The 25656-nt window shown below is 40.8% G+C and overlaps 1 protein-coding gene across 1 annotated transcript in view; it reads right to left on the bottom strand.

Annotated features, from left to right (window-relative positions):
• Positions 1 to 5132: 5132 nt before the first annotated feature.
• Positions 5133 to 25656, bottom strand: part of SPATA6L (spermatogenesis associated 6-like) — a 45751-nt gene continuing 25227 nt past the window's right edge. Inside the window, exons 3-10 of the mRNA XM_012652880.1 lie at positions 24149 to 24226; positions 21431 to 21670; positions 18957 to 19059; positions 16193 to 16227; positions 15224 to 15411; positions 9896 to 9989; positions 8716 to 8805; positions 5133 to 5312 (exon numbers count right to left, since the gene is read on the bottom strand). Of these exons, the coding sequence (XP_012508334.1) occupies positions 8716 to 8805; positions 9896 to 9989; positions 15224 to 15411; positions 16193 to 16227; positions 18957 to 19059; positions 21431 to 21670; positions 24149 to 24226 (828 nt within the window). The 3' untranslated portion in view covers positions 5133 to 5312. The remainder of the gene's footprint in view (positions 5313 to 8715; positions 8806 to 9895; positions 9990 to 15223; positions 15412 to 16192; positions 16228 to 18956; positions 19060 to 21430; positions 21671 to 24148; positions 24227 to 25656) is intronic.

Below are 25656 nucleotides of genomic sequence, written 5' to 3' on the forward strand. Positions count from 1 at the left end.
ACGCTATTGTGTTCACATGAAGCACTTGATATAGCACCTGGCAAATGGAGACATTACACAAAGGAATGAATGAATGAGAGCAGGGGTGTAGGGGGAGGAAGAAAGAAAGAACCTTTACCCCATCTCTTTCCTGGCATTCTATGTCCCCCAAAGATAGATGGTGGGGTCTGTAAAAGACTTAGCTCTCTCAAGCCCCAAAGTCGCCCTTGTCCTGGCCTCCACTATGGAAGGAGGAATGTAGGATAAATCACCCACCACACCCACCCAGCCTTAGAAGACATGCAGTGACACACCCTGGCAGTTCAAAAGCATCCCCCAGTGACAAACCAAAGGCCCACAAGCCCACCATGTGTATTTCAACTCTCTTACCTTAGAGCAAAGTCTCCAACTCGCTAGGGAGCTCCTTTCCCTCTCTTCATTTGAGAGTCCTAATCCTGGTATCCTGGTGGCCTAGCAGCTCCCAAATCCCCTTCACTATTTCTGGGGCAGGCCATGGCACCCTCAGTGCTGCTGTCCCAGAGTTCTTGGTGTCAGATGAAGATAAGCCCCCGACCCCTCGTGTGATGTGCACATGCATAGAAAGCAAACCCAGCTGTACACATATTGTATTCTGTGTGTCCTATCGGCTGGCATGGTCTCAGAGACAAAGCAAAGCTGTGTGGTCGCCACAGAGCCACAGAGAGCAAATGAGCTCCAGCAGGTGATTCTTACAGTGAATGAGAAGGGTTGATATTATATTATACTATAGGCTACAGGGTACTTTAAAGATAAGAAAACAAAAGCATATCTATACTTACAGTGGTGCTAGTGGATCCCTCTAAAAGATACAGTGCAGGGAGTTAGCTACACTCCCAGCAAAAAATCGGGTCCCTTAGGTAGGGGTTGTCGCAAAGGATAAGAAAATAATAGAAAATGAAAAATAATAGAAATAAAAGAATACACAGAGATGAAGGTATAGGTTTATAGATTTATAAAGATAAAAGGCAAAAGCAGGATACTCAGAGGTCCCTACGATATCCCCGTGAATCATAAGGCCACGAGTGAAGTTTTACATGGGTATTTATAGGTACAGAGATCGGTTGCCAGGGGTAACAGATTTACATAATAACGGGTAGTTCGTTTTGGGTTAAAAGTCTTTCAAAAGGCTACTATAGCTCCCTTAACTAAGTCTGGTTACAAAAATCTTTCAAGGACAAACTTCTAAGTCCTAAGATAAAGCTAGTACTTAACAGAAGGGTTAAACAGAGATACACTGGCTCCATATTTCTTTATCTAGTTATTGCAGATAGAGACAGGTCATCAGAAGTCAAACAGGAACTGTCCCTTGGGCTAATTGTTTTTAGCGCAGGTATCTGTCTCTCGGGCGGACATTCTTTGCTCAGCTCTCATCCCTTGATTCCATGTAGACTTTGCTTTGTCCTTCAAAGCAGGTGAGAACCACGGGGTTGAGACCACAGCAGTCACCTTGGAAAGCAGCTGCTACTGACCTTTTGAGATGCCCTCCTGAGGTGGAGCAGCTTTTGATATGCAAACTAACACGTGCACATATTCTTTCAGGGCAGAGCCCTGAAAAACTCCTGAGACCATTTCTGTCTCTAGTATAGTAATATTAATTTATGGAGCAACAATACAGAATCCTGAAGAGAAAATTTTGGACTGGGAACACGTCACTCTGCTGAAGAAGCTCTTGTTAATCTATCCTTCAGGAAGAGGTCCTGTACTGGATATGACTGTGTTTTGGCCAAATTCCCTAGTTATGAAGGTGAAACTAAGCTAGGTTATTTCCTCTGATAAAGTAACTTTGCCATAAAATTTGGTGGCCCTAAACCCAGTGTGGAGGATGGAAGCGTTCCAGTCCAAGGGCACAGAGGATTGCAGCTCTTATCACCGTTCACAGGTTTCCCAGTACAAGAGAAGAAAGGGGGTGGGGGGGGTCTCTCCAAGACCTGCAGGCCCCCAGGTAGTGCTGGGCTGGGTCCCCTAATCAGAGAAGGACAGCAGTCTCATCTGGCAGCGCTAGCAGATTCGTTGGTCACAGCATGCACTAGAGGGCATGTCCTGTTCCTCAGACTGCCCTTCGGAGAGGCCAGAGGGCTCCTTTAATGCAACTAATTGAGTGGAGTCATGGCTATATTGAGAATGGCCAGGCATTCAGGGGCTAGGCTGAACTTACACACATACCCATCAATCTCCTCAAATTATACACCTAAAACCAACCACGTCATCTATGTCAAACATACCATTCACACTCCCATTTTTTTAAATCTCTTTTATAATTCAGGGCTTACAGGCTTCAGCTAACTTTGAGTCAGTCTGGTGATCATAAAGAAATGGCCTCACTGTACAGCAGTTTTCGTTGAGAGGGCCCATGTCCCACAAAGAGAATTTTCCCAGGAGCCTTTCTAAACCAAGACCCTATGAAACATGCTCATAAAACACGGTCCAAGCTTTGACAGATCTGAAACTGTGAAAATCAAGAAATGAATTATACATGGAAGCAAGACAGGTAGGAACTCTTTTTTATGATGTTTAATGACACAGAGCCTCCCAAAGTAATCCAAACCCAATACATCACAAAATTATTCATGCTATTAATACTATATACTCCAACAGCAAAATACCTCAACTGCAGCCCTGGCCCCAGTAGGACTTCTCCACACTGAAATAATTCCTTAAGAAATAAAAAGTTAAAATAGAAATAATTTAAACAAAAGAGCAGATCAGAAAGTGAAGGAAAAAAATCATAATTTAGTGAGGAAAACAAAAATGACTTTAAATAAGAATGGGCATTTAAGATATTATTAAATTAAATTAAGGAGTTATGATCAAACCATTTTAAAAAAACCTGAACATTGAATGTCACAGTATATATTTTAACAATAACTGAAATGAGATATCAATTCATTAGGGCTGATTTCCTTCAGTTGCTTATGTAAGTGGCCCTCCTCTAAGAATTGTACCATAATATTAATGTAACACAGTATTTTCTAATTTTTAATGACTACTTAGAAGTGACATCAAAATAAGAAATTGACAACTATAATTTCAAAGACACTGAGAACATACAAGCACACGTAATTTAAGCTTGCTGTGTGCCTTCCAAAGGTGGAATGCTCGTTGTAATACAGGTTGAGTAGACTTTATCTGAAATGCTTGGGACCAGAAGTGTTTTGGGATTTTTTGGATTTTAGAATATTTGCATGTATATAATGAGATATCTTGGGGAGAGGACCAAAGTCTAAACACAAAATCATTTATGTTTCATATACACTTCACACACATAGCCTGAAGGTAATTCTATACAATATTTTTAATAATTTCTTGCATCATCAGCTAGGCATGGCGGTGCACACCTGTAGTCCCAGCTACTCAGGAGGCTGAGGCAAGAGGATTGCTTGAGCCCAGGAGTTTGCAGTTGCTGTGATCTACAATCACATTCCTGCACTCCAGTGTGGGTGACAGAGCAAGACCCTATCTCTAAAAAAATTAAATAAAAGATAACATAAAATAAAAATAATTGTGTACATTTGACTGTGTTTTGACTGAGACCCAGCGCAGGGGGTCACTGGCCATTCTGTAATTCCACAGTGTGAAATTTCCCACTGTGGCAACATGTTGGTGCTCAAAAAGTTTTGGGTTTTGGAGCATTTTGGATTTTGGATTTTCAGGTTAGTCATGTTCAACCTGTATATACATTTATTTGGCTGAAATTCTGAGAAGAGGATAGATGAGTTTTGTTTTCAGAGCTTCTCTTCTGCTTTAATTTTCAGTTTTGTTTTCCTAATTTACCTAATGAACCAATTCCTATGATTATAATGAAAAAAGGAAAACCTAGCTCTCACTGAATCTTGTAAAAACTAAAAATGTTTGGGGTATTGTCTTAGTCCATTCAAGTTGCTATAACAAAATATCTTAGACTGGGTAATTTCGAAGGAACAGAAATTTATTTCTCACAGTCCTGGACACTGGGAAGTCCAAGATCAAGGTGCCAGTAGATTCGGTGTGTGGAGAGGGCTTGCTTCCTGGTTCATATACACCTGTCTTTTTGCTGTGTCCTCACATGGTGGAAGGGCTCTCCGGAGTCCCTTTTATAAGGGCACTAATCCCATGCACGAGGGGTCCACCCTCATGACCTAATCACCTCCCCAAAGACCCCACCTCCTAATACCACCACCTTGGGGTTAGGATTTCAACATATAAATTTTGAAGGTACACTCAGACCATAGCAGGTATGGTAGAGGGAAATGCTAAGGTTATAGCATGAAGGAAGGATGAACGTGTCCATTTTTAGGCCCCGTCTTCTCTGGATCTGTGCTGACAAAGTCACAAATGTGACTCTAGTCCCCCTTCATCCCATCCCCTTTCTCTTCCTGCTCCCTCAATCTGTGTAAACACTTCATAAGGCACCCTACTAATTTAACATCTAGTTTTTCCAGTCATATCTATAGAACCTACTTACTTAAAGTAGTTCTTTTAGAGAAATATTTGAGGAAGGTTTTGCTCCTGACAAATTTATTAAGAATTACTCGGGGAAAAGCTGGGGTAGTGAACAGAAGGAATAGTTTACAGAACAGTCCAACGAAACTGTCCCCCTCTTACAAATTTACCATAAAAATTCAACCTTTAAAACAAGATCTGAATTCTCCAGATGTAATGCTCTCTTTTCCTAGGTTTTCAGTGGATTACATATAAATCACTAAAAACAAACAAACAACAAATTTATCAAAAAGAGAAAGTCAGGTTGACAGTCTTTCCTGGAGGATTTATCAGGTTATTCCTCTAAATAGCAACTTCCTCTAGTTTGTATAGAATTTAAGTTGAGTGAGTGAATGAGAGAGAGAGAGAGGGAAAAAGAGAGAGAGGGAGGGAGGAAGGGATAGGAAGAAGGGAAAGCAGAAAAAGAGGAAAAAAGAATCTTTCAAGAACACATCCACTGCAAAAAATGAAGAACACCTGAAACGACATCTTGACATTTTAGTTAGAATTCTAAAGAGTGCCTTCCAAATAGAAAAGCACCTGCCAGCCAACTGTTGTGATTTTCTATATCATGTTCAAAACAAACACACAAACTAAAATACACATTTTCCAGTGTGACAAGAAAATGTGAGCCCCAAACAGCAAACACTTTAATCAACATCTCTTACCTGGGTAGGCACAAGAGACTGAGTATAGGGTTTGATTTAAAGGGGATTATATACTGGTGACTTGATACAGACAACAAAAATTGTTGCTCACTTCTCTAAGGATGTGTCAGTTGTCTGGATGAGAGAGCTCTTCATCCTCCTCCTCCTCTGGCTTCCATTCATGTTCCCCTGCAGAATTGGAAACATGACATACCGCAGGTGGTGCTCAGAGAAAGGCGAACAATCAACACAACCAAGGAGAAAAAAATGATTTCATTCTACCCTGACTTTGGCCTGTAGTTCTCCCTGGGGATCACCTGGTCTCTATCCCTTTCCCCTGGATTCCCAGGTCAGAATAAGGCAGTGAGCACCTGTGTGACCTTGGGCACGTTACCTCTTTGTATAATATGGGGACCATGGTACTCAGAGTATTTATTTCCTAGTATTATTGTGAGGAGTTCGTACAGTCCTTGGGTATGCAGTAAATGTGCCAAAAACTGCTAGGTGGTATCAAGTTGAACTGTTAAACATGTTCCAATCAACTGTATTCTATAGAACAGTTATTTCTGAGCACACAAAAGGTCAGTATGGGGATGGGGGGGTGTTCAGCCTACTGCAGAGATTCTCAATCCTACATGTGTGTCAGAATCTCATGAAGAACTTTTATAAAAATACCAGTGCTGGGCACCAGCTGTAGAGACTGCAATTAAATTGGCCTGGAGTGGGGCCTGGCATTAGTATTTTTCAAAGCTCCCCAGATGACTCTAATGCTTATTGAGGACTGCTGACCCAGGGTCGTGCCTTGTGATGTGGGTGCACGGTCACTGCACGTGTGGTCTGTTGGAGCTCCTGGGATGAAAGGAGGTGCATCCTTGCCATCACGTCAGTCCCCACAAGCCACCTCATGACAAATCCCTCAGAAGCTGGTGACCAATCAGAGAGGTCGGGCACTGAATGGTGGGGCTTGGAATCTGTAGGCTGGTTTGCTTTTGGCTTTGGTTGTAGTAGAGGTGAAGGGGCCCCTGTGAGAGGAAGTGAAATGGCTCCTGCCAGTGAAGACAGGTGAGGCTAGGAGCCATGCCAGCCATTGTCGTAGGAGCTGGACACCTACCGAGCCATGCTGGACCAGAAACCAGCACTTCAATTAACTTTTGTCCTTTATTTTTTTCTTTCCTTGGTTTATTTCCTTTTAGCTGTTCTTTAATTTTAGAAATGGTTGGAGCTACAGTTCTTTTCTGGGTCTGAGGAAATCTGGGCCTGAGTTCCATGCTGGCCCTCCAGTGGGGAGCATTACAAGGGGACCAGCTCTCACTGAAGGCCAGGCTTGGTGGAGTCTGGGATCCCAGGGAGATGCTCACAGGATGGAGAACTCAGTGGGCCGGAGCTGGTGCAGTCTAGTCACAGAAGGCAGAGGCCTGACTCTGCCCGAGGGACCAGAGATTTCACAGAGGGGTCTTTAAGCCCAGCCTTGAAAGCGACTCTCGGTGTGCGTGTTTCAGACACAGGCAGTCAGCTCACACACCTGGTAAGGGCCAAGAGGTAGTGGCAATCATGCCTTCCAAGAGCACTGAGAATCGGATGGGTTTTTCTGGTTTGGGGAGGGGCGGTGTGTTCTGTTTTAGGTGTTTGGTTTTTTGCGGCAAAATCACCATTTTAAAGTGTACAAGGAATACTCTGTTTTATACCAAAAGTACCAAGTCCCAAAACATCCAGAATAAGAAGTAGATGCATTCCAACCCCTTCTACTCATTTCTGCCCTTTTTGCTTAAGACTACCCAGAGTCAGCTGGGCTTCTTATAACCATGAGAGCCTCCACTAACACAGCACTCGAGGATCCCCGCCTTGTCAGGAATCCAGGATTCAAGCAGTGGGGTTAGGGGAAGATGGTATGGAGAGATACCAGGGAAGAACTATGTGCATAGTCCAAACCACTGAGTGGGAACACCTGTTATATAGGAAACCTATTTTCCAAGACAGAATTTACACTTTTTTTTCTTACCTTCTCTCTGCCCCCTCACATTAGTGTCCACATATTAGCTGGTTTGGGGCTTTATGTAACTTGATATTACCCAAGTTGAAATTCAGTGCAATTTGGCACTTGGTAATTGCATGGGCTGTGTTCTATATAACCACCTAATAAATGCCTAGATGACTGTTTTGGCAACCAGAGATTGAGTGGCCCAGAATCCATTCTTTAATCTACCAAGCAGAACGTCCCAAGGTTGAAGCCTACAGAATGGGCAATTACTAAGCTTCCTCCACATGCCTCTGTGCGAGGGCGGGGAGCCCTGGCCAGCCCTGGGACAAGGCGACTTGTGCCCTAAGGCATGAATGGCCTCAAACCAGACTTTCAGGAGCCTGACTACAGTGAAAACCTAGCAGGTCATCCCACCTCCTTTATTGTTTAAAAACACTCGTAATTATTTTGATGCTGCTGGCATGAGGACTATACAAGTATGACATATTAGATCCTAGTGGGACACATCCAGGGGCAGAGCTGAAACTCTGCTTGGGTTCCAAAGGGCTCTCCTTAACATTCCTGCCATTCACTAACCATGCCACTTTAAGGTCCCTAAATGCTCTGTGCCTCAGTTTTCCTATCTGTAAAATGGAACTAATGATAGTACCTATCTCATAGAGCTGTTCTGAGAATTAAATATTATCTCATTTAACACATATGAAGTATTTGAACCAGTTCTTGGCACTTAGGAATCATGTAATGAGGAAGAACTATTATCATTCTGGGCCTGGGTTAGAAAAGAAAAAGAAGAGAATACTAAGAAATGATGACACCTCACAGTATGGCCAACTACTTGCCACATGTCTGAATTCTGGAGTTGCCTCATTTCCTACCTCATTCAACATTCACGTACAAAAACTATTTACCGAGCAGCAACCTTGGTGGAGAGTCAGTGATGCAGGGACAGCAGCAGGGTGGGGGTGGGGAGGCAGATTCTTGTTCAGGACACACGCCCAGTGTGTGTGTTTGAAAAGTTAAGTGAGATTCCTACTGTAGCACGCTAAGTGCTGCATATGAAGGAGTGAGCAAGACAGAGTCCCTGATCTCATGCAGGTTCCATTCTAGTAGAAGAGACAGATTTTAAACAATCAACCCAACTAAAAAGCGTAATAATAAATTGTGTCATACTTTCTGAAAGAAAAGTGAAGGGTGCTAAAGGACATATGTCAGAGGGGCAAGGAATGTCACGGGAAGTCATGAGACCTGAAGGAGACAGACAGAAGTTACCCACTCAGCGTCCGGAAGAAATATTCCAGACGAAGAATACGACATGTGCAAAGGCCCCAAGATAGGAAAGAGCTTGTGTTCAAGGAGGTGAAAGGAGGCTAGAGGGTCCCTTAGATAAAGAGTGAGGTGGGGCGGGTGGGGAGTAGAAAAGGAGGCGAGACAGCTGGCAGACACGCGCACTGTCACTATCATACTGAACGGAAGAGGCGCGTGGTTCTTGGGCCCCCTCCACGTCTCCTGGCCATCACACTTTCTAGTTCATATTGATCTCAGGAAGCTGAAATTCTTTTAGCAAATCAAGATAAGAAGAGGCACTTAAGCCGCTTACTTACAAAAGACAGCAGCTTAAAAATATCTCTGTTCATGCAGTGGGTATTTCTTCAGAGGGTAGCCTGGTTTTTCACGGATATAATTTACTTCAGAGGTTGAATCTTCCTATAACAAAAACAAATCCAGAAATTGCATTAACCATAATGTAAAAGAGATCAATGATACCCAGATGTGTGGTTTGGTATCTAAGAGGTCTGCGCCTCCCATCTATGCCATGCATGGAGTTCACTATGTATATGTATATATAGATTTTTTTCTTTCTTTCTTTCTTTTCTTCTTCTTATTTTTTAAAAGGGATTCCTTACTTGAAATGATTGGGAATTAAAGCAAAGCCAAGGACTTTGCAGAAAGGAAGTAAAGTAATCCGCTGCCCCCGCAGTTAGGGTAATCAATATTCATTTATAAATGTCATTCTATAAATCTAGCATATGCCAGTATTTAACAAGTCAAGGTGCTAGGCCAGGCATGGTAGCTCACACCTGTAATCCCAGCACTCTGTGAGGCTGAGGCGGGAGGACTGCTTAACGCCAGGAGTTCAAGACCAGCCTGGGCAAGAGCAAGACCCTGTCTCTATAAAAAATAGAAAAATTAGCCAGGCATCATGACACACGCCTGTAGTCCCAGCTACCCAGGAGGCTGAGGTGGAAGGATCACTTGAGCCCAGGAGTTTGAGTGCACCACTGCACTCCAGCCTGGGCAACAGAACAAGACTTCAGCTCTAAAAATAAATAAATAAATAAGTCAAGATGACTAATTCAACCATACGTCATGGCTAAATTCAGCCACCGGGGGCACTGTTAACCTCTCATTTGAATTCTTCTGAAATGGTGAAAAGTCTCTTGGCTGTATACCTGCAGCAGACACAAAGGACTGGGTATATCTACCAATGGATCAGAAACACTCCCCACACCCACCATGAGACCTCCACTTGATGAATGCTGTGCCCCAAATTAGCTGCTACTCGTCTCTCAGATCTAAGCTCTACTGTCTCTTCCTCAGGGAGCCTGCCCTAACTCCCAGCCAAGTCAAATACCCTCCATCACACACTCTCAGGACACCAGGTACTCTCCTTGGCAAGCATCACAACTTTACATTTACTTCTGTGCTTACTTGATTAACGTCTGTCTCCCTCACTAGACTGTAAGTTCCCATGATATTTTGTCAGTGAAGATCCAGCGTTATCAGAAACCCTAACCTTGCTTAGGTGCTGCTGAGCTCTGTGGGATGTCAGGAGACTGCGTACCCTTTCATGGATCTTCTTCCACGTGGATGCAAAACTAGGATGGGACCTGCTCAACAGATTAAATGGGGTGGAGTATTATGCAGCTACTAAAAAGAACACTTACATAAAATACATAACAGTATGGATGGATATTAAAATGTAATCATAAGAAAAAAACAGCAACATGCAAAATGGTATACATAGTGTTATTTCAATGCCTTTATTAAACCTATGCACAGGAAAATCACTGGCGAATAAAAACCACCAAGATGTTAAGAACGGTTTGTGTGCGGGTGTGGCTGTGAGTGAGTCTTTTCTTTGTATCTTCCTGGGATTTTCAGATATTTCTCTCATAAGCAAATACTACCTTTACATTTAAAAATTTAATTCAAAATATTTTAATATAAAATTTAATCCCAGTTGTTTTCTACCACAAGGATTTTATTTTATATCTTGCTTACTTTAGGCCACCCAGACTCCAAATTTAGCCACGGGTCTGATAGTCTCTTTCAATTCCTCAAGCATGGAGCATTCTCTCCCTTTCATAGACTTTGCCAATGCTGCTCCGTCTTCACCTTCCAACCCCCATCCCTACTCTTATTAACTCCCACCCATCTTTCAGAGCTCAGTCCAATTGCTAACTCTTCAGGAGAGTACTTCTTGAGCCCTTCCTATAAAGGAGATCAGCTTCCCCATTATACACACTTCAAGTTTCATTCACCTATGCCTCGTTCATACCACTTCTGCCAGTGGACATTCTGTCATCATTTGGTTAATGTCTGTCTTTATTCCTCGACTGAAATTGGGACTGAGTCTCTTTGATTAATAGCTCATTCCAGGGCATAGTAGATATTGAACACCATAGTAAGTATTTAATAGATATTTCTTCAATGATTGAATTCATTTATTCATTCATATCTGGGAGGGAGATGGACACTGAATCCTAAAGTCTGAGGTCTAACCAAGCTAAAAGTATATATCAGGAAAGATTTTAGAATTCCAGGGTGGGGGGGGAATGCTAAAAGTATACATAGCAATTTGATAATGGAAAGCACAGATACTGTTTTCTAAAAACACCTAATAAATTTTAGCTATTTGGATAAAATTATTCTCTTGAGTTAACGTATTATAAAGACTGGAAATGACAGAATATGTGGAAATCCAGTTGCTTCTGTGGCCACCACACAAATGACTCCCGTGTGGTTGCCCTTCTGCTTGGTTCCGGCCCATGTCCAGGTCTCTCATCCAGCTCTCTCTGTGACAGGTATGTCCCACAGGTTTCCAGAGAGACATGACCAAGAGTATGAATGGATCTCTACAAATCCATTACCAACCCAGGAAAAGAGCTGGAGCAAATAAAAGTACCACCTAAAGCACTGACGCATGTTTAAGAAAAGTCCACGTACATCATTTCTATACTTCCTAAAGAATTTTTAAGAGGAAGGAATAGAAATATTTTGAAGCTATGAATAAAGATAGCATTTAAAAATAGCCACTAGCTGGACATGGTAAATGCTTTTTCGTAGGTCTTGAGTAACTATTAATAGTACCAAAGTGATTCCAACATCTGCCACCATTGCCGTCACATCAATCTATTCTACATGTGAAGATCTTTGCAGATGATGGATAAACAGATAGGAGCAGTGCTATGCCTTTGTTACAGCTTTCTCCATGGGACCCACCTTCTCCTCATGCAGTGGGAGGAGGGAGGATGTGTGTTGAAGGGAAGTGACATCATCCAGATGGTGGACACAGGGAACAGGCCTGAGAGTGTTCCTTCCTCCTCTGGGACTACCGTTTTCACCCTGATAGTTAAAGGGACTTCGACTTCTTCTAGCAAAACATTGGGCTGACTCTCACTCTAAAATTTGTCTCCCAGCTCATCCCCTTACCAACTTCAGTACGAGGAAGGAGAAACTCAAAAGGTGTTTTTCATGCACCCTTGTGATCTGGGCACAGAAACTGGACCTGATGGCCCTGATGTGAAAAGAACAGTGAGTTGCCGGACAAAGTGCTGGTAGCCCTCAGTGTCCAGGAGTGCTTTTGTGATTGCTCTAAAGTCAACAGGGAATGGATTCCTCCCCACAGACATGAAGCACATGTCCTTCATTCAAAACTGCCGTCTTAAAAATACTGTCTTAGGGGCCACCTCTCTGGCGTTGAGAAGACCAACTGTCTTAGTTTGCCCAGAACTCAAGGGTTTCCCAGGATGCAGGACTTTGGGGACTAAAACCAGGATAGCCACGGGCAAACTGGATGTCCTTCCTGTGGCTGTGTCTTTCTGAGTCACTGTTGATCACAGCCTTATTTACAAACTCATAGTTCAATTAGGTCCAAAGTTATCAGTTAGAGTGACACTGAGCACATGGAATTTGCTGCCTCATCAGAGATGGCTGATAAAACTCTCGCCTGCAGTCAGACCTGTCTTCCTAAAGTCACTTGTGCCAACTCCTGTGACTAAGTTGCATAGCTCCCCAAGGCCTTCCAAGCAAAGCCCAAATTCCTTAGCTTGGCTTCCATGTCCTCTTCAGACCCTTGAGACCTGGAACCCACTATTCTCCCAAACTTGTCTAACTGCTAGAGGCCTACAGGGCCCTGCCTCTCACCTCCCATCCTAAACCCCCATTAACTCTATCATGTACCAATCCCCTCCTCTCAGGGCCCACAAGTAAAGGGCACCTCCTCCATAAAACATTCTAGAAGTGGCATCCTCCTTCTTTATACTCCAGTAGCGTTTGGTCTGCACTATTCACAAAGTTCTGCCTTGTTTGTGTACTTTCTTTCCTTTTACATCCTCTGGTAGGTTGCAAGTTTTCAGAGATCAGGAAAAATGTCTTCAATGTTAGTGTTTCCATTCCATGTCTAGCAGACTGAGTATGAATCCTGTTTTCCTTCTGACACACTCTTTTAACTAAAAAGATTCTACATTCTCCCACAAACACACTTGATTCCATCCCAATAGATCTTGACTCAGTAAAAAGGAGGCAATTCTTACATTGGCCAGAGTTGAGAATCACTGAGTGCTGCATAAAGACGCTCGGGAAAGACTGGCTGAATGAATGCATAAACCATCTAACGAATGTATTTAAAGAGAAATGAGGCCTTCCCAGATCTCCCTCCTGATGGAATTAATCTCCTACTGCTGACTCTTTCCCCCGCGTTTGCATAATACATCTGTTAAGTACATACTGCAATCTATCGCATATTTACTGACATGGGGGTATGCCTGCCTTCCCATCTAGTGTGTGAGCCACTGAAAGGAAGAGATATGCCATGATCATGGACATTGCACATAGTAATCGCCCAATAGCTGCTGACACAATTCAGTCTCGCAGAAAGCTTATTGTACTGATTATAGGGAGTTTGGGAAATGTATATGAACAAAGCACATGGACAAAAGCCATAGGCTTTCCCCACTTCTGGCAGCAGAGAAGCACTTTGTAGCTGTAACAAGATGGATCTTTGATCATCACAACCATTTCAAAGATGAGGAAACTGAGGTCTGAAAGGTCAAGTATTTGTGTGAGATCACATATCACTTAGAGACAGATGGATACTAGAGCCCAAGTTTCCTGACCACCCCTAGATGAAGGCTCTTCCTACTCTCTGTTTAAAATCAATTCTCTGTAAGTCTCTGAATCCCAGATAACCTCCCCTGCTTTGCCAACCTGCTGTGTTCCAGGCTGGTGGCGAGAGCATAAGCCAGGAGGGAACGGAGACCAAGCAGAGAGAGGAGTGTAACTGTGTCTGACCACCTGTCTCTGTGTGCCAAAGACAACTGCCACCTATGTTGTATTATTTTCTTCCAATCAAGTAATCAATATCTAATCAAAATCTCACCATATAGTAATAGATTTTATTAAAATATTTGATTTGGCTTCCTCAAATACATGATTTAACATTGGAATATAGAGTTATTCTATCATTTCTGAAAAACACTAAGAGTGGGTTGCTATTTTCTTAGTCTACTTCAAACTTACTATATAATTCCTGTTAAACCTTTAGGGCCACTTTGGTTCGAGGATATATTTACTATGAGTCCCTTTGTGAGCAATTATGTTATTCTGGTATGGAAATTTCCTATTCTCATCACAAATAACACAGAAAAAAGCAGATTAGTATATCCTTCATTCAAAACAGCTGTCTTAAATATATTATTTTCAGTGCCACTTTCCTGGAGTTAAGGTTACCAATTGTCCTAGCTTGCCTGAGACTCAGAGCTGTTTCCCAGAATGCAGGACTTAAACTGCATTAAGTTAAAACTGGGAAAACCCAGGTAAACTGAATGGTTACGAATTAGAGAGTACAATTTGGCAAAGAAAGATTCCTGTTCTCACTCTCTGGCTTGCCCTCCAGACAGATGCAGATGTATTTTTATTATTTGTGACAATAATGTAAACAAACAAGAAACCATGTCTAGAAAAAGAAAATAAACCTACATGTTAATAATATTTATCTTTGGGTGGCAGGACTATGGGTGATTTTTTTTCCACTCCTTTTTGTTTTTCTGTAATTTCCAAACTTTCTATAGTGAACACATTTATATTGGTGAAATCAAAAGCTTTAGTTTTTAAATTTGTGACACAAAAAATGGGTAAACAGTACCCACGCCAAAGTTGTCTATCTCATTTACAACAAACATCCTGAGATATGTTTTCCAGAAGCAAGACAAAAGGCTCAACTCTGCTTTTGGGTAGATCTTAAAAAGAATAATCATTTTTTCATATCAAGGTGTCACCAGGCCAGGTACAGCAGCTCATACCTGTAATCCCAGCACTTTGGGAGACTCAGGCAAGAGGATCACTTGAGGCCAGGAGTTCAAAACCAGCCTGAGCAACTAGTGAAACCCCATCTCTACAAAAAAGGGCTGGTCCAAAGGTAGTGAGTTATCTCACCTGATTGTTCACAGTCAGTTACAGATTGAACTCCTTGTTCTACTACTTAACCCCCCTCCTCACTACTGCACTTGACTAGTCTTAAAAAAAAAAATAAGAAAAATTAGCCAGGTGTCATGGCACACACCTGTAGTCCCAGCTACTTGGGAGGCTGAGGCGGGAGGGTCGCTTGGGCCCAGGAGTTTGAGGCTGCAGTGAGCTATGGTGACAACACTGCCCTCCAGCCTGGGTGACAGAGTGAGACCCTGTCACTAAAACCAAACAAAACAAAAAAAAACAAAAACAAAAAATGGGTCACTAGCTGAATATCCCTAAGAAAGCAAACTGAAGAAATAAATGACCTGGCTTTACTTCAGCCAGGCCACAATGCACTGTTCAAGCAAAGAGATGGGTATTTGCCACTGACCTTTCTCGTAGAAGGGGCTGATCCAGAGGGCTGGGAGAGCTGGAATGCTGGGAGGTGGCAAATGAAGTTTCCCAGTGGAAATCGGCATCCCCTTGGTTTCTGGGCGAGGGCTTTCCAAACTTACTTGAATCTAAAGGTGATGGTGACTCATTCCTTAAAACAATCCGTTCATCTGGCTCTTTGATAACCTGGGTGACAACGTGTATTATTCTTTAGCTGTAGTTTTTTGTTTGTTTGCTATATTTAGAGCTGGGGGTGGGGTAGAACAAGGAAAAAAACTGGGGGTAAGATGATAGACTATCTGTCCCAGGGACCCCCTGCAATTAAAAGGGGAGGTGGAGTAGAAAAGATCAGTGGCAAAATGCTCAGGAGTCAAGGTCAGGAACCTTGAAGGAACCAAAAGTCTGTATGTTTGGTATGTATTAACAAGCCAAAATAAACTCATGCTGTGAACTTTGATTTCTGAGAACTAGGGATTATTGGGTCTAGGAAAAATACAATCTTTAAACAAAATCTTTAAATGCTACAGCATAAGAAGCCTAGTATACTCAATTTTCTTTTCATGCATCTATTCTCATGTTGTAACCTAGAAGTTTGAGCCTTCACTTTGACAAACCAATTAAACTTCGAGAACGAGTGATTTACCACCTCTATGTATAAAGGTATTCGATTAGAGAAAAAGCAACGAAAATCACTACCGATAGTTATTGGGCCTAGATACACTCCCCTTGGTGATTCATCCTACAAATGAAAAGAGCTCACATGAGGGGCACAAGCAACAAACCCCAAAGCAAAGTATGCAGTGGAGCCTGGGCACCTCTTTACATAAACGCTAGTTAATCTGTAACAATTCCACCTAAGTAGCACTAGCTAGAAATAATACTTTCCACCGCTGATTGGAGAAAGCACAATAATTGACATAAGATAGCTGGAAATAAATCATTTTATAAATTCTACTTCTAAAATTACCTTTACGTTAGCTGCAAGGCTGTCAAGAGAAGAAGCTAGAAGAAAGAGGAACAGGTGTTTCAATGACTCATTATTACCAGTTAGCCCTAAAACTGCTGTTCATTTATTCCACAGGAGTACAAAACTCTTAGACAATGGATGAATTATTAAAGAACTTAAATTCTCCCTTGTAAATTACACTATCACTGTTAAGTCTCCCTTGAGCTGCAGCAATTCTATCTATGAGGGTTTTTGTCCTTTTGGGGTCAACAATGAGGTTGTATTTTTAACGACAGCACATATGGAAAGGGAAAGGGTAAAAGCAAGTCTAAAGTGAATCAATAAGTTCAATAACCCTTAACAGCCTAAAAACTCACATTTGCCCAGGTGCCCAGAGCCTAAAAGAAAGCAATGTGGGTCAAAATTAAATTGATAAACTCTGCCTCTTTGCCATTCTCCTTGGTTTCCATGAAATCCTATTTATGCAGGATCTCTTGAGTGCATTTGTTCAAGGCAGACACAAATGTTACACTGAGACAATGAATACATAAGAGCTTGGAGAAACATAATGCAACAAAAATGGAAATTATGATTACCCTAAGTAATCATGATAAGCACAGACCTAATGCCAGAGAATGGTAAGGATGACTAGCCAATGAAGTAATAAATACACATAGAGAACAACCTAGACTAGATTGCATTTTTCCAAGTTGAAAAAAAATGCTTTTGAAATGAGTATTTGTAAGGCTAGGCTAAGACCACCCTGGCTTCCCCCAGGGTGGCTGGGGCTTAGGCAGTGACAAAGGACGTTTCCTGTACTGCTGATTCCCCCATGCCTCTGGTCGTAAGAAGGAAGATATAAAAAGGGCTTTTTAAAGCCGGTCATTTTCATATCCTTTGGGCACATATGTATGTGTGTGCCATCTTGTCCCCGCTGGGTAGGGAATCAGCAATACTAAGGTCCTTTGCAGCCATCGCTACAAACCTGCTACTACTGGCTACTGGTTTTGAGCACTCCCTTTCGCAGGAGGCTTGCCTTCATTCCCTCGCTTCTCAAAGTGCAGTCCATGGACCAGCAGCATCGGTATCACCTGGAAGCTTGTTAGAAAAGAAGGATCCCAGATCCCACCCCAGCCTTACTGAATGAGAATCTGCAGCTTAACAAGATCCCCAGGTGATTCAAATGCACATTCAGGTTTGAGAAGCACTGCTGTATTCTACCTTAGGCCTGGATGAATGAGCAGACAGGTGACCTAAGCAAAGGTCTGGCTTGAAAGCTACAAGGATTCCAAGGATCTGAGCTCAGAGGTCTGAACGTCTTCTCTAAGTGTAGGTATGGCCAAAAACTTGATGTGTGATCTGTACACACACTGTAACCTTTCTGGAACCTTAGTTCTCCACCTGCCAGGATTAAGAAAAGACAAAGGCTGAGACCAATGTGATATATGAGTTCCATCATAACAGAGCCAGCATTAAGCCCAACTTGTCCTCCCCAGGAAAGGACATTTGGTGCTGCTTGATTCCACCATAATGGGGAAGACAGTCCTGCTGTTCTAGGCTATGCGGGTGATTTTCAATTCAAAGAACTTAAATTAAGTGTCAGAGGTGATGAAGCATTTCCTGCTTCAAACCCAGTACTCAGTACGCGGTACTTGGCCAGCTGCTATCAAATAGTCACTACAATCTAAGAACACTGACTTGAGCCACCACAAGAGACCACTGCAGCCCCTAAAAGTTAAACCTTGAAGCCTAAAATAGGGAACTCTGTTGTCAGGAACAGCAAAAGTCCAATTCTACCAGGAGGCAAAAGAGTAGGCCACCTCCATCCCCTTCTAGCTTAAGAATTTTGATGAAGTTCAAGAATGACTGGACTTCACCGTCCTGACCTTCACTATTGTCATGATTCATGTAGTTCAGTCATTAAGATAAGAGCCTCTAAGGGATTCCTTAACCCAGTGACTCTCCACGTGTGGCCCAGGATCTCCCCAGGTCCCTAAGACCTTTCAGGAGATCTGCAAGGTCAAAACTATTCTCATAATAATACTAACACATGATTTGCCTTTTTCACTCTCATTTTCTCACGATTTTACAATGGAGTTTTCCAAAAGTTACCATGACATGTCATGACGTCACCATTCTGGATGGCTAAATGTGTGCTACTGTATTCTTACATTTCAAAAATTTCTCAGTTTTGCTTTCTAACATGCTAAATATTGATAAAAATTATCCACATCAACGAAAGCTCTTTAGGGTCCTCAATAATATTTAAGGAGGCAAAGGGGTCCTGAAATCTAAAAGTCTGAGACATCCTGGCTTAACTAACTGCTTTAGATAGAGCTGGCTCCCCTGCCTCACTGACATGGAATCTTATAAAGCAAATATTACATCTTCTGATCACCATCAATCTCCTGCTCTTTCCCATCCAGAAAAATGGAAAGTCTTATTTGTCAGCTATTAAAGGTGCCTTTGCAAGGAGTTCACATCAGGACAAGCTGCTCTCTGCTTCTCCAGCCCAGCCAGGAACAACTACGACCACAGCACATTGGTTAGCAACACTACCCAGAACAGTCCCCTTCCACAGCGAAGGGAAATCGCAAACGGACGGATTCCACGCTGACTCTGCTTCATGAGACCACCGCCCTGGAAACTGCACAGCTGGAGAGTACTTGAGAACTAGGCCCACAGTTTCCAAAGTAACTTGTGATTGCTCAGAATGAAAGACGATAAGTAGGACACATTTTTTTCCCATGGGGGAATGTACAAGAATAAAAAGAAATTCGAGTACCTCTTCTCAATGGAAACGGAAAGTTTGAAAACTTAGATTTTCTTCTAGACTTCCGCAAATGATGCTCCGAAATATTCTCACCAAAGGGCTTTGCACTGTCCACCTGAAAGGAAAGAAAGAAATAAGACTTAAATCCACCATAACTTGTATTACGCTCCCCTCCTGGCGGGGAACCTGCGGCCTCGAGGCCACATGTGGCCCTCCAGATCCCCAAGTGTGGCCCCTTGACAGAATCCAAACTTCACAGAACAAATCCCTTTATTAAAAGCATTTGTTCAGTAAAATCTGGATTCAGTCAAAAGGCCACACTCAAGGATCCAGAAGGCCACATGTGGCCCCAAGGCCACAGGTTCCCCGGGGACCCCAACTCAGAATACGGGCTAAATGTTAGCATAAAGAACCAAGGTTGGACACATCATATTCTAACAACATGGTAAGGAGAGAGCACAGAAAGAGCAAGTGAAGCTTTATTTCATGATCTTTAAGAACAAGACAGAATTTCATGTCCCTTAAACAGTATAAGCAGTGACGGTGTAGGTGGACTCCTCCCTGACAGCAGGAACTGCCACAAGGTGACATCTCAGCCTTCCATACTCTCTTCCCATTTGAGTGTCTATGTTCTTGAAAAAAGAATAATGATAACTACATTATTTTACTTAAGGTGACTGACCTTATTTTCCTAAAGAAAAATTGGGCAATATGATCTGCAAATATTTCAAAGTACTTGAATTAGGGAGTTTTCCAGAATATCTACAACATACAGTTCCTGGATATTTTTTTACCTTGTTGTTCATTTCTGTTATTTTTTTTATTTCAATAAGGCAGGTTATAATGTTATACTTCAAGATATACATTGACTTGAGTTTATAGTCTTTACGACATCAGGTCCTCTAAATTGTAATGCTTCTACTTAAGGAAACATCGCATACCATCAGGAAATCTGGCTGAATAAAGAATTAAATACATAAAATCACTTATAAAAAAGCTTGGCGTTCCTCCATAGTCTGGTCAAAAAAAAAAAAAAAATCTTGGCACATAGTAAAAGCTGTATAAGAATTTGTTAAATAAAATAAGTATCAAGCAAGTTTTAATTCCTTAAGAAATCTACCAAGATTTTAAGGTTATTTAGTTAATAATGCATGGACAAAAATTTATATTGAATGAAACAAATCAGATTTATTTTCAATAAAATGAAATTCAATTCAACAATATTTTTATAGCACAATGTTTAAAGATTGGCAAAAAAAGAAAAATCAATTTTTTCCAGATATCTTTACCCAGGCCACCAAGAGGACAACAGCTGTTCTTAATTTTGTATCTGTAGATAGATAGTATCTATAGATAGATAGCTATTCTGTGGTTTCTAGCCAACAGCTCTATTCTACCTACAAACCAACTATTTATATACAGCCATCTCAACAGCATCTTGACTTTGAGACTTACCACATTTCACCGCCTGTGTCTAATACACAAACATCACCACTAGTGACTTTAAGTCAAAATATCAACTTAGTGATACTATCAATAGTTAAACATTTTGAAGAGTAAGTCATAAATTAGAACACAAAATGGTATTCATACAGAGTATGAAATAATACAGAAACTGCTTTTAATGTCATGTTAACTGGAATACATAGGGAAATATATATAGGGAATATGTAGGGAAATTAATCTCTATATGCAGTATAATTATTTCTGTGGAAAAAATAAAGCCTATAAATTTAAAAAGGCAGAGAAAACACATCAAATTAAACAATGATTTTATTATGCTGGTGAACCAATAGGTAGTTTTTTCTTGAAATTGTCTATATTTTCCATTACTTTTATAGTAGTGAACTAATGTGATTAAATTTGTCCACTACTTCCTGAGGGATAAATCTAAGATGACTTTAATTAAAGGGCTTTGAGTATGGCACATCACTGCTGCTTCCTGCAAACACACTTTTCCTCCTCTTCAAAGTATGGCCACTGAGCACCAATCTCATTAAGAAAACTCAAGCAGTTTTCATTAAAAACTGTGTTGATACAGTTTTGTGTTAATACAGAGGACATGCCAGCCTTTGTTACGTGTCTTCAACCCCTGTCAGTTCACTGACTTTTCTGGATAATGGTGAGTTATTATGTGTAGATGGCATATTATATTAATAATTTTCAAAAATTAAAAATAGGTTACAAAAGCAAATCATGTAACCAAAACATGTGTATCCCATAATATTCTGAAATAAAAAAAATAACAAAAATTTAAAATAGAGATTGTTGACATTCACTTAACAAGTCCTCTATATAAGAAGAGTTTCCTGACAATGACTCTAGGAAATGAATGCAATCTAATCACAGTTATTAATATTATCCAGTTCGAATTCCCTCTTTATTTAATATTACCCATTTACTTTTATAGCTCAACCTTCCTTTATTCCACCCTCATCCACATCCTTCCCATTCCAAAGTACTCCAAAATACAATTTTAGGCTCACATGTCTAACTACAAATGGAGGCTTGCTTCCTCCAGAGATTTTGAAATGATTTCCAAGGTTCAACTGAGCTGGCTGGTCCTGGAAGAAACGTCTGGTGGAACAGGGAGAGGGTGCCCAGGATTGCACGCCTTTGGGCAGTCTGTCGAGATTATTCTCCTTTGGCTTCATCTTTATATTATTTAAGGGGAATTTTGGTCCACGTGATGTAGATAAAGGCCTTCGTGACTTATATCTTTCTTCCTGAAAGCAAAACAAGAAGGAATATTTTTTAAAAATAAAAAAATGAAAGAAAGGAAGAAAATTCAATCAAAACATAACCGTATTTAATCGAACTTTTAAAACCTAAGGGAGAAGACTGAACATCTCAGATTTACAAAATATAAACTTAAGAAAGGACATTTCTCTACTTAGTTTTTTTACAGTTCAGCTTAACATCAATAGCACTTGTAACTTGCTAGTATAATATATTTCAACTAATAACAGTGAGATTTATTTGTATTAGGGGAAAGTTAGAAAGTGTCAGACAACACCCAGGCATAGATAGGTGATAGAGAATTTGGCATATACTTGGGCCCAGCAATTTCACTTCAAGGAATTTGTTAAAAGGAAATAACTATGGCTACGTGTATAGCTACAGAAATTCTTACACTAGTTTAAAAATTAGAAACCAGCTGTACTGGTGAGTAAGCAATTGTCTCTCAGCTGCAAACCCACCTCGGCTATATGATACTGGGCCAGGTTTGCAAACAAACCCTCTTTCTGCTTCTCTATTGGGTTTCTATTAGGCTCTGCCACTAGAGGGCGCTAAAGAGACTGCAAGGCTGGAGAAGATGAGACCGGCTACTTCCGGTTTTGCACTCTTTTCTTATTAGCATCATCCCAGCAACCAGTCTTCACCTTGGCAGCTGCAAATGATTCCAATCTATAGTTTTTTCCCCCATAATGCAAGAACTAGCTTCACTGCACTCCTTCATACATACTCGCACCAGCTCTCTCTGAGCCCCCAGCTCAGAGATTTGAGTCCAGCCTCACAGGAATTTTTGAGCTTCCTACAAACTCCTGTGGCACCGGCAGTGAGTAGTACCCCTCCTTAGAGGTCGAAGTCCCAGCTCACCAGAGTCCTACCTCTGAACTCCTGAGGAAGCACCCAGGAAGGCGATCCCTCTCCAAGGGTCTGCGCCCCATTCTGTGGGGTCTCTTCTTTCACCTTCTATGTTCTTGATGACCCAGCCAGAGGGGTAGAAACTCACTGCCTCCTGCAGTCACTCTGCCACTTCAATGTTTCTCTTTTGTCTTTCAGTCCTCCAACTCCTATTTGGCCATATTTTTTTTTTCTCACATTAAATTTTTCTGTTAAAATAACAAGTCTGGTTTGGTTTCCTGACTGGACTTTGACTGGTATATCAGTTAAGTGCTCAACAAAAGGGAAACGACTGTCCAAATTATAGTACTTCCATACAATGGAATACTACGAAGCCATGAAAACTGTCTGGCATAATACTTAAGGCCATGAGAAAATGTTCATGACATATTAAGTGAAAAAAGAAGGGTACAAAATAATATGTAGTGCAGTATGATCCCAATCTAAAAAGTGTATGTGTGTGTGTATAGAATATACTGAAAAAATTAGTCATGCTCACCTCTAAATGGTAAGAATGACAGATGATTTTTATTTTTACTTTGTCCTTTTTGCTTATCTTTATTTTCTAATTTTATAAAGTGATGCTTTTGATATAATAAAAAAATAAAAGCTATTTGTTTAAAAAGTTAACACTTAAAGAAAGACCTATATTAGGAAGTTAAAACAGGATTGAAAGGGTAGAATGGAAGAGAAAGAAAGACTGAAAAATCGCCATGAACACATCACAAATAAATTGGAGAGAATAGAGGAAAAAGGAGAAGCTAAAAAGCAGCTAATGCCTTTCTTAAAGTTAATCACCAGTCTCCCATTATATGAGTTATTATGTCAGAAAAACTGATAGATTTGCACAGGTTAGTGGCCTTTCTCACTCAGTACCCCTTAACCCACAGCCCACATTTTCAAGGCATTTTCTAGAACCACAGGTGAGATTTGGGCTAAGCATTTGTTTTACTTATTCATTTTACTCTTCCTTGTCCCAAAGTATTTAAAGAAGCCTTACCAACTGCCTTCATTCATTCCCCATCTTGTTCTAGAAAGGATTTTAAGTGGCTACAAAATTATGCTCAATAAGATAAAAGCAAAATAGAAAGAAATCAAGGTGAAGGGGGAATTAAATTAGAATTAAAGAAAAGAGTAAAATGGTAGTCACACACATGGGTGCCCTTTGGTAAGACCCCTCATGCTTACCAAAGGTGGACCACAAATACAACTCTGTCAGGCTCAGCAAAAGAAAGAAGGAAACACTATTGTTCCTAAGATCCATAAAGGTCATGGAACAACAGCAACAACCACAAAAGCTAACTAGCCTACTTACATCAAATTTGTGATTTTAGCTTCTGAATCACCCTACTCTACCAACTACACTGTGCTGCCAAACATGTGTGCCAAACATATTCACTCTAATGTGACAGGCTGAGCAAATAGTTGGAATGCAAAAATTCAAGCCTAGCGAAAACTTTCTGGGTTTCTATTTGTTCAGTTGCACCTCAACTTGGTAAACTGAGTTTGGGCTAAAATTCTTTAAATTTGGAAAAAATTCCTGTCATTTCTATCACTAGTTTTTTTATTATACTTACAAGAAATCTGTTTCTATGCAGAAACACACATTCTCTGATGGCCGTCCTTGTAGAAAACTCTATTTTGGGAGCAATGCCCTAAAAATAAAACAACATAAAAGAAGCAAATAAAATTACTGGAAATAGTTCTTTGCCCATCTCATCCTAACTTGAAATCATGCAAGAACCTAACCGCTCTTCTGTGTGGTTGACATAATCCACACACATTCTATTCAAGAGGCAGAGGCAAGAGGATTGCTTGAGGCCAGGAGTTCAAGACCAGCCTGGGCAACATAGCGAGACCTCGTCTTGAAAAAAATTAACCAGGGATAGTGGTACACGCTTATAGTCCCAGTTACTTAAGAAGCTGAGGCAGGAGGATCACTTGAGCTCAGGAATTTGAGGCTGCAGTGAGCTATTAATATGATGATGCCACTGCCCTCCATCCTGGGTAACAGAGCAAGAGCCTATCTCTTAAAAAAAAATACATTATCTAAAATATATATGCAATTAAGAATAAGAATAGCTAAACACTTACATTAATATGTATTATGTTCCACACCCAGGCCTTATTTTGTATATATTAACTCATCTAAGTCTAACACAACCCCATAAGGTAAATCTTAATAGTATCTCCATTTTGCGGATGAGTAAAATAAGACGCAGTTTAAGTATCTTGTCCACCTGGCAATGGCAGAGCTGGTAATTGTGATTTTGGCTCCAGTGTCCATGCTCTTAGCTACCCTATTTAATAAACACTGTATGGTGGAATTGAATGAGATTACCTAGGGGGAGGGATGGATAGAGGTTCTCAAACTTGCTTTATATTTTATATCAAATATTTATGTTCATTAGATCTAATTCCCAACTCATTTTGTTTCATTGATCAATACTTCTATTTTTTGTTCAGTACCATATATAACACAATATTTGAGACATTATATACACACACACACACACATACACACACACACACCCTATCCTATTTAGTTTTTATAACCCTGTGAGGTAGGTACAATTATCATCATCATTCTATTTTATAGAGGATAAAACTGAGAAATGAACAAAAACTGGAAACAATGCAAATGTTCTTCACGGGTGACTAGATAAACTATGGTATACCCATGTAATGGAATCCATTCAGCAATAACAAAGAACAAACCACTGACACAAACAATTGCATGGATAGATCTCAAAGGCATTATTCTAAGTGAGAGAAGCCAGTCTCAAAAGGTTACATACTGTATGATTCCATTTATGTGACATTCTCAAAAAGACAAAACTATGGTGATGGAGGACAGACTAGTGGTTAGGGCTCGGGGGAGGGTGTGCCTCTAAAGGGGTAACATGAGGGAAATTTGGGGGGTGATGGAACTATTCTATATCTTGATCATGAAAGTGATTTTACAAATCTATGCACATGTTAAAATTCATAGAACTGTACACTAAAAAAGCATCAATTTTACTGTATGAAAAAAATACAATTCTTTTCTTAAGAAACTGAGGCTTAGAGAGACATAAAGCAATTT

Source organism: Propithecus coquereli, unplaced genomic scaffold (assembly GCF_000956105.1).
Source record: "Propithecus coquereli isolate 6110/MARCELLA unplaced genomic scaffold, Pcoq_1.0 Scaffold403, whole genome shotgun sequence".
Classification (NCBI taxonomy): domain Eukaryota; kingdom Metazoa; phylum Chordata; class Mammalia; order Primates; family Indriidae; genus Propithecus; species Propithecus coquereli.